The sequence below is a fragment of the Trichoderma camerunense genome, assembly GCF_050948025.1.
Source record: "Trichoderma camerunense strain CBS 138272 chromosome Unknown V8C40scaffold_14, whole genome shotgun sequence".
Classification (NCBI taxonomy): Eukaryota; Fungi; Ascomycota; class Sordariomycetes; order Hypocreales; family Hypocreaceae; genus Trichoderma; species Trichoderma camerunense.
The window spans coordinates 116253-130186 of NW_028145356.1; the positions used below are offsets into that span (position 1 = coordinate 116253).

Consider the following 13934-nt stretch of genomic DNA (forward strand, 5'->3'; position numbering starts at 1 on the left):
CATCTCTTACATATTGTCAAACCGCTGTCCCATAAATCAGGATGAAGCAATGACATCAAAAGATCTGGCCCCATCGCCATGCCATAACTCTTCAAAAAACCTTTCAAAGGTTCTCAAGAAAGCTTCCACTTCTCCCTGGGGAATGATGGTACTGTCGTATCTTATATCGACATCCAACTGGCTTTGAAGGATAGTGCACCGGAATATCATTGGTAAGCCCTCCGTCTCCTCCAACTTCAACTCTTCTTTTCCACGACCGAATAGTCCGTTGCCATCTCCGTTGATCAGAAACGCCTCATTCTCTATCATGAGGACGTTACGTAGCTCCAGAGCTGGTGCAAGCGGTAGGAGGCGGGGCAAGGGGAAGCTCTCAAACTTCATTCTCTCCAGAAGTGATGTCTGCGCTTCCAGTACAATATCTTTGCATGACTTGACGCCGGGTACTTCCAACCGCGTAGGGATGGTGAGGAGTGTTGGTCCAGCGACACGATCGATGCCCTTCAGGCTTGAGTTCCGACCACCAAGAGATTCGAGGAAAAGCACAGAGCTGGGGCGGTCTGCCGAGTGGTGTGAGAGCGTTGCAGCATATGCAACACGGACTACATTTGCCATGGTAACGGAATGTGCGTTCTCAGAGTGGCCGAATTGCGCTTGTCTCGAGGCGATACTTAGAGTCCGCAAGAGTCTGCCCATTTGTGGTGGAGACTTTTCCTCAGGAGGTGGTAAGACGGGAAATTTGGTCCAAGAAGCCTGCAGTAAATAATTCCTCCAAAACGCCTCTCCTTCAATCAAATCTTTCTCTTCAGGCCCTTTGAGGTAGCGGTTGAATGGGGTGAATGGGGCTGGCTTGAGGCCCTGGTAGAAATCCTGGATAGTTTGCAGCAGCATTGGTAGGGAATAGCCATCGTAGATAGCATGGTGGATTGTCCAGACAAACACTTTAGTTGAGTCGGCTTGATGAAGGACAGCGAAACGGGTCAATGGTGCACCAAGACCCATGGGAGTTGCGAGATCCCGGCTCAAGTACTCTTCCAGGGTATCACTGGAGTTGATGATTTGAACTGGATGAAACTTGGTGATGGCCTGAAAAAGCTTCCTGTCTGCAGTGGCGAGAACTCTTGCTCGCAAAAGATCGGTAGCTTCTACGACGGAACTGACGGCTGAATTGAATCGTACAAGGTCCACGTCACTGGGGAGTTGAAAGTGGTATTGGTCAATCCATGCGTCTGGCTTCACCAAAGTCTTTCCGTACCACCGCATTTGACTGAGCGTCATGGGCAGGACATCTTCTATTTCCTCAGTTGGAAGCTTGCATAAGAGGGCTGCTATTAAGCGGAGCTCGGGCGTACGAACATCCACTAACCCAAACGGTGGAATATTCTCATGGCTATCTCCAGTGGCGGAGCTGAATGCGAGTCGAGCTTGGTCGGATAGGACTGGGTTTGAGAGGACAGTGGCTGATGTGAGTGTGATGCCACGACTGCGAGCTGCTGCGATCAGCTTGATGCTAGTAACTGAATCGCCTCCAAGTTGAATAAAGTGATCATCCGGTCCAATACTCTCTGGGTTCAAGCTCAGAGCAAATGCCCACAGCTCTCGCAAAATTGACTCCTCAGCAGATAGCGCTCTGGATTTGCCTTTGGTTATATCTGGCTTTCGGAGATTTTGTATCTCAGTGGGGCCCAAAGATGTAATCAACTCTCGCAGTGCGGCGCGGTTTGTCTTATGAGATGTAGTTAGAGGGATAAACGAGACTGGTACGTATAGTGATGGAATCATTGGCTTCGGGAGTACTGTTCCCAGGTTCGCCATGATTTCGATGGACCTTTCCAAAGTTGTCTTAACTTGATTCCAGCTAATCTTTGTCTCCTCATCGCCTGACACCCTTACCGAGTCGGTAAGGAAGGCCACAATGGCACTTCCATTATGGAAGTGGGGATTCCCAACCTTGTCAACACAAGATTTGGATCCAAGAGGCAGAGTCTGGGCCAGCCTTGCTTCAATCTCAGCGAGCTCGAAGCGTTGGCCCTGCATCTTGATCTGCGTGTCCTTGCGGCCAACAAAGATGATATCACCGCCCTCGGTCTGGCGAACCAAATCGCCTGTTTTGAACACACGTCGGGTATCCAGGCCAATGGATATATTCACAAACATGGCAGCGGTCTTGGCCTCGTCACCCAAGTAGCCGCGTGCGAGAGTGTTTCCTTCGATGACCAGCTCCCCGACCTCATCCTTGACAACCAGCTCATTGTGGTTATCCTCTTTGACAACCCACAGATTGCAGCCTGTTGGGCGCCCTATGAGACCCGATGGAACCGTGGTAGTTCCGATTTCGAGCTTTGCACCAGCAGATTGTATTGAGGCTTCCGTCGGGCCGTAGGCAATGTAGACTTTGACATGCGGATTCCACAGCTCAATTAGGTCACTCGGGACAGCTTCACCACCCGTGATAAGCATCTTGACAGCAGGCATCGTTGTAGGATCCAGCAATTTGGCGTAGGAAGGCGTCAGCATCAAGGTGTTGACGCCTGTCTGGTTGACAAAATCCTGTATTCTTCCATAACGATCTTCTTCATCTGGGACGCAGATGCAGCCACCAAAGATGAGAGTCGTAAATATCTCCATCAAGGACATGTCAAAGGCATATGACGCAAACTGCAAGACTCTCGAGCTGGAATTGAGCTCTTGGTCAACGCCATATGCGAGAGCGCTCGTTAGCCAGGCGCCGTGTTCTATCATGACACCCTTTGGACGGCCTGTACTGCCTGATGTGAAGATGGTGTACATCAGATGATGTGGTGAGACATCAGTCAAAACTGCGGGTGACCCAGTAATAGAACCAGAGATGACATCAGTGGACAGTTCCAAGGTTGGAACTCTAACAAGGTTATTGAATCGCAGAGCCTGTTCTACAGACACTAGCAAAATGGGGGCATTGGTGTCCTCAATAATTTCCAACAGTCTCTGTGTTGGGTGAGATACGTCTAGCGCAGTGAAAGCACATCCTGCCTTCAAAACTGCAAGCATAGCAATTATGGTGACGGCAGACTGTGTGGAAGAGGTTAGCAATGCTATTTTCTACCCTTTCTTGTTCTTTACTCTGCCTGGGGTGTTGCAATTTGGATACTGCTCCATAGAAAAAGAGGCATGCGTTATAGAGATTGAAGAATATCTTACTTTCTCATGAATAATTGGCACAATAGAACCCGAACCGGCTCCAGAAGATGCAATCCGCACAGCCAGCCGTGAGGAGCTCTCGTCTAGTTCTTTGTATGTGAGGTTCACAGTTGCCGAGGCAATAGCCTCAGCCTCAGGTTGAGCGATGACTTGATCTCTAATCACATCTTGAACTAATTTGTTAACTCCTGGTGGAGGCAATGGCAGACGTTCATGTGGTGTAGAAAGATTGGGAGTGATGGAAATGTCAATATGAAGCTTAGACGCCGCCGCCATTGTATGATTGGGTGATATCGAATCAGCCATCTTAAAGAATAGTTCTAATGTCTGAGTAAGTGTAGTCTTTAGATGGTGTAACTCTCAGTTACTGAGATCTTCGAGCCGACTTACAGAGATAGTTTATGAATGCCCTTCTGGTGGGCGTTTTGAACACAGCATACCATCTCCAGTCATTTACAGAAACATGCTAGCAAACGTATATGCAGCAAAGAGAGTGGTACGTCACCAGCGCCCGTATCTCTAGAGCTACAAATATAGTAATTGTAAACTTTACGTTACAATGCGGCTGGGTTGCCTGGATCCTAAATCCTCGCCTCATCCTTCTCTTCAGCTTACACGCGGGGAGTGTTGTACTGACAGCTATTTTGGGTCGCTGTAGGATTGACATTTTCTTTTTAGCAACTACCTAAGGGCTAAAATCCTTTCTCAATGCTCGTATTTTTCCAGATGACATGTCTGAGTAGTACAAGAATTGATAGCGGCCTATTGTAGGAGTAACGACCTTTGAGTGATTAATTAATAGGTCCGATAGCAGATGCATGTGTCTTAAGTGAGACACCTGTTGTATGCTTGATTGGAATTTGCAACTCGTCCATGTGAATACGATTTGCCTATGCAAGTAATTTAGTGGGTAAATTTCGTGCTGTCAATCATACGAGTATGTTTGTAATCAACGCTGACTTGTAATCCGGCTAATTATGTACATATGCAGCTTCATGTATGCACGCAAGAACGAGAGATGGACAAAATATTTCATCCTTCAGCGAGACGGCAAAGAGATTGGCCGCAGCGTTGTATTCATAATCCTACAGCTGTCAGTGAATGGAGTTGTCCGTGTTACCCATATGGTGACATATCACCAACCAATCACTGGCCCGATTCTTCGGATTCGATGCCGAGACTGCTAGTGCTGAATCAGGAAGGATTCTGCTTCTAGCTTCGAGACCCTGTCTCTTTTCTGATGTCTCGATCGTGATAGGCTAGAGGCATCCCAGTCAGATCGTCGCATTACGATCCTACAGATCCCACACCTGTCAGGTCTTCATCCGCCGTCCTTCGTTATCAACTAGCAAAAGTCAAGATCATGTGCGAGTCATGGAAGATCCTTGTAAGTAGTGCTCGTGGAAACGTCACATGCAAGATGGGTTTCAGTTTGTCTCAGAGTCATTGACACCTGAAATCCTCCGTTGAATCCGTTCATCTGGCATTGACTAAAACTTAAGCTTAGCGTTGTGTGTACCATAAGAGTAGGATGATCCATGAGCTTAGTAGTATCCCATAGTTGGTTGATGTTGGAGATCATATGGAATTCAAACTTAGAGTCAATACTACTAATTCTAGCCTTTCTTTCAGCCCCGAGTGCCTATAGATAGATCTTTAAGGGGACAGGAGATTCAGGGAGGATGATGATCCTTCAAGTTATCAGCTCCTGCCATAGAGCATTAAAGCCGAAGCGGTAATTCCGTTAATAGCATGACATTAGTGGACCGTTATCTATTTGTGTAGGAAACTTTGGATCCTATTTTGCCAGACAGGGAGTTTCGTCGAGCTGAATGCATGTATGTATATGAAAAGCACGAAGCTCCCCTGCTTTCATAGAAGTCTGAGCTCAAGAATCACAGACCCTTTACCTCAATATACCTCAAATATTTTGAGAACCATGTCTACTATTTTGGCTCTTCTCCCTTGGCTGGCCGCTATCGGTCTTCTAGGGGGCATCTACTATGTGTGGTATCGTGTCTTCTCGTACCAAGGCATTCCATCAAGTCTGGCTTTTGCCAACTCAGATGGGTCTTTTTTCTCTCGCGGTCGAGCGTCTCTCGGCTCTGTCTTTGAAGTCAACACTCTCCTCTGGGCTGGACACCGAGACGTAAGTATTACCCTGTTCATGCTCATCCAGCTCCTGGATTAACACTATTAAATAGTACTCTAAGAAGGGACGGCCATATATCCTCCCTGACATTTTCACGGGACACCAAGTCATCTTACCACCGGAGAATTTGCCGTGGTTGATGAAGCAACCTGCAAATGTGCTCAGCCAGCGTGAGAGCAACAACGAGTTTCTTGCAGCCAAGCACACATTCTTAAACTGTGTTGCTGCCGAGGACAGCGAGTGGACATTTGTAGTTAATCTCATCAAGGATATTACCAAGGAGCTCAATAACAAGACCAACGACGTCATTGAGGAGATACAAGCAGCCCTGGAAGACCTCTGGGGCAATGACACGACAAACTGGACCCAAGTTGAGCTTTTAGACGTCTGTTTGGAGCTCATGAGCCGCATTGTCAGCCGCATGTACGTCGGATTGCCATTATGCCGGGACCCGACGTATCTTGCCTCCTCAACTCATTTTGCAAAGTTCATTCTGGTTGAAGCTCTTCTTGCCCAACTAACTCCAAAACCTCTTCGGCCGCTCCTGGGCCCTCTTCTCGCGCAGTACGACTGGATGCAGTTCAAGCGTATGGACCGTTGTGTCAATCCCATAATCCAAGAGCGCGCAAGACGGTTTGGCCGCATGGATAATGAAGAGAAGAAAGATCCAGACCAGCCAAGCGATCTACTGTCTCGCCTCATGCAAGAAGCCTATCGTCGCAATGACGACCCATGCCGATCACAGAGTCATAGCAGCAAGCTCTTGGCCATCCTCAACTGGGCTGCCATTCAGGTCCAGGGAATCACCCTTGAGAATGTCTTGATTGACATCGCTCACTCTCCTCAGAGTGCCAGTATTCAAGACCAACTGCGCGAAGAAGCTACGAAAGCAGACAATGCTGATCCTTCTTCGCGCTGGACTCGATCAGAGGTGGCCAAATTGCCCAAGATGGACAGTGTCATGACTGAGAGTCTCCGCCTCTGGGGATTCGCTCATGGCATCATCAAAGTGGTTGTGGCCAAGGATGGTGTCGATCTCCCAACGGGAGAACACATTCCATACGGTGCAAAGATTGGAATTGGGAGCTACGGTTTGCATCACGATGCGGAGGTCTATCCGGGAGAGTCTCCCTTTTCGTTTGATCCCTTCCGCTTCTTGGACGAGAAAACAGAGGCGCAAACGACAGGGCTCAAGTTCGCGGCCACTAGTGACACTTACCTCGCCTTTAGCCATGGCAGATATGCTTGGTAAATAAACACCACAGACTTTCAGTGATAATATTTTACTGACTTATATATAGTGCCGGACGCTTCTTTGCTAATCATCTACTCAAGCTGCTCTTGTCACAGATCGTGATGCGATACGACATTAAGCCTGACGCGGATCCCCGGCCTCAGAACCCTGTAAGTTATTCCTATGTTAGGAAGGTAATAAGTTGTATGCAAACTAATATGAGTTCCGTTATAGTGGTTTAGTTATGTTTCGCCGCCTCCAATCGGATACAAGCTCACTGTGAGGAGGAGGAAGCAGTAGTCATCAAAATGCTAGACTCTATCTTGTGTTATTGTTTTCTCATTCAGGAGGCGAAGAGTACAGAGGTTCGCGGGTTCTTCCAGATAGTTATTTAGATAAAATAAAAATCCAATCGATGAGATATTAACATTACATAAAACATTGATATTATAGCACCAGTGAGGTCAAGGTCGTTAGAACTACATAGAACCCTGTCCAGAGAGGAATAAGAAAAGTAACTGAAGTAACCAGAGCCATGTTGGTAATTATTTACTCGAGGCTAGTTCAACATATAGATAAAACATCATTGAGCACCCGTTCTTCATCACTCGGATTATTCTACAGGCCACTGACAATACATTTTCCCCAGAATAAAATTGAAGAAGAAAGGGGGGCCCATTTAACGCCACCTCCACGATTACTCAGTAAAATCCACATGCAAGCTCATGCTCGTACCGCATGCAACGCTGTACCACCGATCAAAGTAGCATCGTCATCCAATGAAATACCCTGTATTTCCGACATATCATGCTATGTATTAGCTCCATATTACCCCGCTTAAGCTTTGTCATGAGATGGTCATATAAGAATAGGAGACTTATTAAGAATCGACAAATCCCTCTATTACTAGCTAGTATTTAATATTGAGCTAAACCTTACTCTATACCTCATCCAGGACGTACTAAAAGGAAGTCAACTCTACTATTGGTACTTATCATAACATCTATCATATCTTAATGACATTATGGAGACCCGTGCAAATCGATCATCGTCTCTTGCTCAATCCAATGCTGACCGGCTCGCTCGGAAGCGCAAGCGATACGTGTTTCAAGCCTGTGAGCGATGTAAACAGCAAAAGATTCGATGCAATGGCAAGAAACCGTGCGATAAATGCGAAAAGAGGCGACCGGAAGAATGTTTCTATAAATTGCGGCACTCTGTTATGACAGAATTGCATAACGTCGGCGCTGTTTATACCAACAATGGCGAAGTAGATATTCCGGCCGAGGCATCCAGTCACAAGGAACCCTCTTCTACTTGGTTTGTCTCAATATCACGGCCCATTCAGCCCATTATCCAGTTCATGACGGTTATATACTAAGAGATCTCAACTAATCTAGGAACGCTGCCTTGGCTTTGGATTTGACGAAAATGATTCAAGCTCAGTCAGAAAAACTTGATTTGCTCCTTCAGAGGACTGAGGACAATAGCAGAGTATTGAATAAGAAGCTCATCGGAGAGCCTGAGGAGTACATCCCTCTTAATGCTGAACAATACTCCGCGGCCATGTCTTACAAGCACTTGCTTCCATTTTTCCGTGGTCCTTCCGGCATGACTTTTTATATGTCTGCCGTGGGGATGATAGGCAGCGGAATAGAGAGCACAGATCGAGAGACATACTCAACACTGGATGGAGAGATTATTGTCGAAAATAGTTGCGAAAATATCCGAAACGATTTCAGCGATCAGGATATTGATAATTTCTCGACGCCAGCGACGGCGAGCCCCCAGTATGGATTGCCCTTGAACACCTTGGAGGAGATAGACGGAGACATGGCGGTCCATCTGGTACACCTTTATGATAACTTCGTGGGCGTGACACATCCCATCCTACCTATTGGTATTTTGATGCGACATGTGAGGGAACTTTATCCTGCTCTGGCAGCAGAATCACATTCATCCGTTCGAGATATCTTGGTGAATCAAATGAGTCGCAGTGACTTCAATATCATCAAGATGGTGTTTGCTATTTCCATGGTTATACAGGACAGCAGCCATGAAGCCGCAGCCACTAAACTCCATGCAAGCATACAACGCGATGTAGACAACACAATATGGGCTGCCACTGCAGAAATCGGCGACTTACAAGTACTAATACTAGTTGTAAGTTCTGAACTCGGTATCTCCCTATTCAGCTGATGCTAAATTTGGAACAGAGTATATATCATTCAATCAAGGGCAACTCGAGACTCGCTTGGCGTATTGTTGGCAATCTCACTCGTCTGATCCTGGAGTTCGGGCTTCATAAAAACAAAGTGCTTATGAGTATGTTTAAGGAGCCAAGTTCATATCAACTGGCAATAAACATGTTTTGGACGGCCTTTGTTCTTGATTGCCAGCTCAGCTATTCCCTGGGGCTACCGAGACATATTCAAGATAAAGATATTGACAATAGCATTCCATTGCCGGTATGTACTGAGCAACACTCTATCTTTCATTCTCTTTCAAAGTATAGAGCACTAACCATTGCCGCAAATTTAGGATGATTCTCCTTATATATCGGCCATGATCGATTATTGTCGTCTGGGTTCCAGAATCTGTGAATCCATCTCTAATGTCTTTGGTGGCTCGTCACATTACGCACAAGAATGGCGAGAATCATTCGAGTTCTTTCAGGACCACCTCAACCAATGGCAAGAGAAACATGTTCCCAAAGTACTGGATCCTAATAACGAGGAATCCGATGCTATAAAACCCCGCCATTTCTCCACACTGCTCTACTTGAGGGCTAATCAGCTACGCCTCGTACTAATTCGCCCGGCACTCTACTCTCTCCAATTGCAAGAGGCTACCAACTCGGACTTGTGGGCAATGGCTGTTAACATCGCATACGACAGTTTTCAGATCCTGCTAGACTTGTTTGGTGAAACCAACATATACAAAATGCAGCAAACGCAGTACAACTACTTCCTAATCACGGCGCTTGGGGCCGTGTTAGGTGTCTTGGCTCAAGAGAAATCGGCTCTCGCTACAGGAAAGGTTGATGATGCTACCCTCGCCAAGGCACGTGAATTCGTTACAGCCGCATTGGATCTCCTCAAGTCGACCACTGTATTCTCAAAGACATCAGAGCATCAATATTCAAAGGTCATTTCTCTCTGTCGTCGACTTGGCATCCTGCCTATGACGCCCTCCGAAAATCCTAATCCGCTTTTCGACAGTTTTGATGTGAGCTTGTTTCAGGATTTCAATGGTGATACTGATCTTTCTCATTTCATGTTATCAGAATATCAACTGGGACCGATGTGGGCTGATCTAGATATTGCTTAGATTCTAAATCAATATGATGAGAGAGTTTTAAGTATGACCGAGAACAAAAAGTATCAGACCACGATGGAGATGTTGAATTTCCAACTACAGTTCATGCTACCTCCAACAAAACTATCTCAAACCAGCAACTTTCCCATCTATAAAGACTTTCACTTCGACATTTCTTTTGGAATGTTCCCACCGTATTTGATGATGGGGCTTTCCAAGAATTTCTCCCAGTGCTCCATTGATAGAGCCAGTTCTCGAGACAATCTAACTTCTTCTTGCCCTCGGGAGACGACCTCTTTATCATACTCAGTTATGGCATCCGCCAGTGTCGATTCACCAGTAGAGGCTTTCTCTATGGCAGAAACGAGGTTTGCGGCGTCGGCAGTCGCGTTGTTGAGACCTTGTCCACGATCTTTTATAACGAGTCAGCATTTCTTTTCGGTGCTATTAATGAGAGACAATTGTATCACTTACAGAATGCTATTGCGTGCGCTGCGTCTCCAGCCAACGTAACTCGGCCATCATGATTGTCCCATGGCTCTGGACTCCACATTTTGATAGAGTCATCGGGAACTTCCAAGTCATCTGGCAGCCACATTAAGGCCGATCGTCTGGGCTCTGCAAAGTTATCTTTAAGGGACCTCAAAATGGCAACACGTTCTGCGTTGCTTTTGCCCTTCAACGGTGTGCCGGTGAGCGTTTTGGGATATGTAATGACGAAATGGAATGTCCATGTAGAGTAATCATCTTTATCCTCAACACGCATGACTGAATGTAAAAGTTAGTGTTGACTCTTCAGAGAGGGCCAAGTATCTTACCAAGGATAATGAAAAATATTCCCTTAGGATGAACTCCATAATCAACGTGTGGCACTACATTCTCTGCAATATATTTCCCTTGCTCATGAGTATATCTAGCATTGATGTTTATCATTTCAACGTCTGGATATGTCTCTGGCAGGGCGAGGTCACCAAGAAGCATGCGCCGTACGAAAGACTGTCCGCCCTCAGCACCAACAATCATGGTACCCTTCTCAAATGTCCCGTTTTTGAAACGGGCGACAACGCCATCAGCGGTATAATCGACGCCAACGAGTTCGCGGTCGTACTGGCAGCTGGTCAATTTTGAATATTCTCACAGTGTGCCAAATGAAATCTCAAAAAGATAAAATATACCTGAACCTTGACTCCGTTGAGCAAAAGCTTTCTCATGCCCACTCTGTTGACTCTCCTGGCAAAAGGAGAGTTCACTCTTGCCAACACATCGCCAGTCTCGGCATTCTTGACAACCAATTCTTCAACTGCTGTCGGGTTATAGTATACTTTTGACTGTGCCTCATTGATACGATTATTAAGCTCTTCAGATAGAAGGGAAGGGTAGTGCCGGAAAGACCAGAATATGGTCATACTCCAGTCGCGAGTACGAGTGGCCGGGTCCACCTTGTCGTAAACAGCGAAGGATATTCCTCTCTATTGCAGTCAGAGATTAATTCTAGGATTTTGACCGCATAGAAGGAAGCATAAAATTGCATATTACCTTTTTGAGGCCTTGTGCTATCAGGAGACCAGTGATCCCGGAGCCAATAATAATAACGTGTGGAGCCGTGGTGGTAGCCATTGCGTCTATGTCCAGAGAAGCACGATAAAAAGGCGATTAACAATCACTTTAAAGTAGAGAGCAAATTCGAATTCAGGTTGTTTCTACTTTCTTTTTTACTTTTATATATTTGGATATTTCGTTAATTTTATAATCGAATAGAGGTCATGATGTGTATACCTGGCTACCGGCTTTGATCCGACTTCATCGGCTCAATCCGACGTTTCACCGCAATCCGACATATTCGGAGCATTCCGATTCTGTTACGTGAATCGATGTTTATTCAAGCATAAAGTCGCCTGACATGCACCGGCATTCCGTCTTTTGGATGCTGGACAGTTTGCCCACATCCATAGAGCCTCTGCCCACCGACCGTCTCTTTGGGTTTCATCGATCCTTGTTTCATATCCCATTTGTCCCAAGCTTCTTGGATGCCAAATTCCCTACACACTAGTGCCGCCACCAATTTTATTTCCACCATGGCAAGCTCTTGTCCGATGCAATTCCTCGGGCCCATGGAGAACGGCCTCCAGGCGTCCTTGTTGGGGTGTATAGGATCGCCTTGGGCTGCGATCCAGCGTTCCGGAAGAAACTCGTTCGCGCGCGGCCAAACGTGTTCGTCAAGCTGAATGACGGACGGCACATCATGAATGGCGGTGCCCTCCGTCGGGTATCTCATATCAGACCCGGGGACAGTGAGGAAGAAATCCCTTTCGCCCTGGCGCACGGTTGATGCGAGTGGGTAGAAGCGAAGAGCTTCTTTGACGACGCCATTGGTGTAGACTAGATTGTTCAGAAGCTGAGGTGAGTCCCGTAACAAATTGGCGGCCTTGTTGACGTCTTCTCCAAGAACACTGTCAAGCTCTTCGCGGAGCTTGGAGAGGCAGTCGGGGTTGTCCTGGAGCAGCTTGAACATCCAGCAGATGGTTGACGATGTCGTGTCGTGGCCCGCAAACAAGAAAAGCTTGAGATTAGCCAGAATGGCATCGACTGACCGTTGATCGGGAGTTTCGCCGCCCGTTTCGGCAAGCGTACGACTCAGGGCTATGTTTAGAATAGTCTTCTTCTCGCTGACAGCATCAGCGAGATGAGGTGACTTTATAATAGCTTCGACGCGGCCTAAAAGAGCCTTGCGTAATGCTTCGTTGTTGCGCTGTCTGATCCAGGCTTCCCACGGCCATCGTTTGATGCCCAGGATGCGGTTCACGCCGAGGACTTTGCTCATCAACCGGATCTGGCTGATTAGGGCTTGCTTGAGCGGGCTACCCAGTGTATTTATCTGCTCATGCAGTCTTTCATCCCTAGATGGCGTGTAAGTACAAGCAGGATCAATCTTTAGGAGGATTTATTACATGGTTGCACGAAGAATTACGTCGAATGTAAGGTTTGTGGTGCGCTCCTCCAGCTGAAAGACGTCACCCCATTGTCCGCTTGGCCCAGCCATTTTCCCGAGCAAGTCTTTGAAGACCATGATCTCATCGATGAGCTCGGGAATGAGCATGGTGACGTTTCTCGGACTGAAACTCGGGTTGAACCGCGACCTCCACACCTTAGACTGTTTACCGTCGGCAGAGGTCATGTCGAGGTTATCTGTCAACGGCTCCAGGAATGTCCGAGTAATGCGGTGCTTAGGCAAGCTTCTAATCTGCGTAAACTGCGCCGACATGCTGCCGTCAAAGACCATCATCATGACGTCTGGGAAGACGGGCCAGATGTCAAGATACAAAACTGGAGGAGGGCGTTTCAAGTCTGGAATCCATTGGTTGCAGTTATCTACAAGCCATTTCATAATGATGCCGAAATGGACATCTTCAGGGTGATGCTTCCGGAACTTGAGGAGAATTGGAATATGGCCAAACAGGAGGGAATGTGGGAGAGTAGGCTGCGAGCCAGTTAGTATCTACACGACGAGAATGTCAAACTTCGAGCATGTACAATTCCCTGGGCTTGCAATTCCCGGATATGCCTCCTGACTCTGTATCCACGGTACAGAAATCTTACAACCAGCGCAGCCACCAAGATGAGTAGGCCACGCGAAAACATTTTGAGCAGCCGAGATACAAGAGTCGATTCCATATCGGATGTATACGAAGCAATCAGGTCGTACAATATCTAAAGAAAGCCCAATAAGTTGATGCTTTACCTATAGATTGGCTGGAGTCCCATTGATATGGAATCCTCTTATCTGGAAGCATGTTTTGCATTAGAATGCTGACGACCCGCTTACATCTTTGGAGCTGCTGCTATGTATAGCCGAAGGATCGGAGGATCGGAGGATTAGAGGATGGCAGGCTAAACAGATGCAAATCCTAATGCGACTTGGCTATGCATGACTGCCGCTGGATCTGCGGTAATACGAAGGCATCAATAGTGAGATAAAATCTGTTACAAGCATTGCATTTTGTCTCGGCTGAATCCAGCGTCAACATTCCGCAGCTTCTTCTTCCGTATAGCCTA

General features: G+C 46.8%; 5 protein-coding genes across 5 annotated transcripts; 2 read left to right on the forward strand and 3 right to left on the reverse strand.

Annotated features, from left to right (window-relative positions):
* Positions 1–14: 14 nt before the first annotated feature.
* On the reverse strand, positions 15–3453 carry V8C40DRAFT_280959 (non-ribosomal peptide synthetase; the record flags this gene model as incomplete). Its single annotated transcript, XM_083221496.1, has 2 exons — positions 15–3048; positions 3178–3453. The coding sequence occupies 2 exons, from the start codon at positions 3451–3453 to the stop codon at positions 37–39; spliced, it is 3288 nt and encodes a 1095-aa protein (XP_083070738.1). The 3' UTR covers positions 15–36.
* Positions 3454–5086: 1633 nt separating this feature from the next.
* On the forward strand, positions 5087–6863 carry V8C40DRAFT_280962 (cytochrome P450; the record flags this gene model as incomplete). Its single annotated transcript, XM_083221497.1, has 4 exons — positions 5087–5326; positions 5382–6577; positions 6631–6733; positions 6798–6863. The coding sequence occupies exons 1-4, from the start codon at positions 5117–5119 to the stop codon at positions 6861–6863; spliced, it is 1575 nt and encodes a 524-aa protein (XP_083070739.1). The 5' UTR covers positions 5087–5116.
* A 1131-nt stretch (positions 6864–7994) lies between these two features.
* On the forward strand, positions 7995–9893 carry V8C40DRAFT_276143 (fungal specific transcription factor domain-containing protein; the record flags this gene model as incomplete). Its single annotated transcript, XM_083220810.1, has 3 exons — positions 7995–8726; positions 8780–9031; positions 9105–9893. 3 exons carry the CDS (start codon positions 7995–7997, stop codon positions 9891–9893), a joined length of 1773 nt encoding a protein of 590 aa, XP_083070740.1.
* A 46-nt stretch (positions 9894–9939) lies between these two features.
* V8C40DRAFT_280964 (FAD-dependent oxidoreductase) lies at positions 9940–11498 on the reverse strand (the record flags this gene model as incomplete). Its single annotated transcript, XM_083221498.1, has 5 exons — positions 9940–10293; positions 10356–10649; positions 10700–10988; positions 11057–11350; positions 11418–11498. 5 exons carry the CDS (start codon positions 11496–11498, stop codon positions 10043–10045), a joined length of 1209 nt encoding a protein of 402 aa, XP_083070741.1. The 3' UTR covers positions 9940–10042.
* Positions 11499–11760: 262 nt separating this feature from the next.
* V8C40DRAFT_276144 (cytochrome P450) lies at positions 11761–13553 on the reverse strand (the record flags this gene model as incomplete). The annotated part of the gene is made up of 3 exons (XM_083220811.1): positions 11761–12778; positions 12830–13359; positions 13413–13553. 3 exons carry the CDS (start codon positions 13551–13553, stop codon positions 11761–11763), a joined length of 1689 nt encoding a protein of 562 aa, XP_083070742.1.
* Positions 13554–13934: the final 381 nt, after the last annotated feature.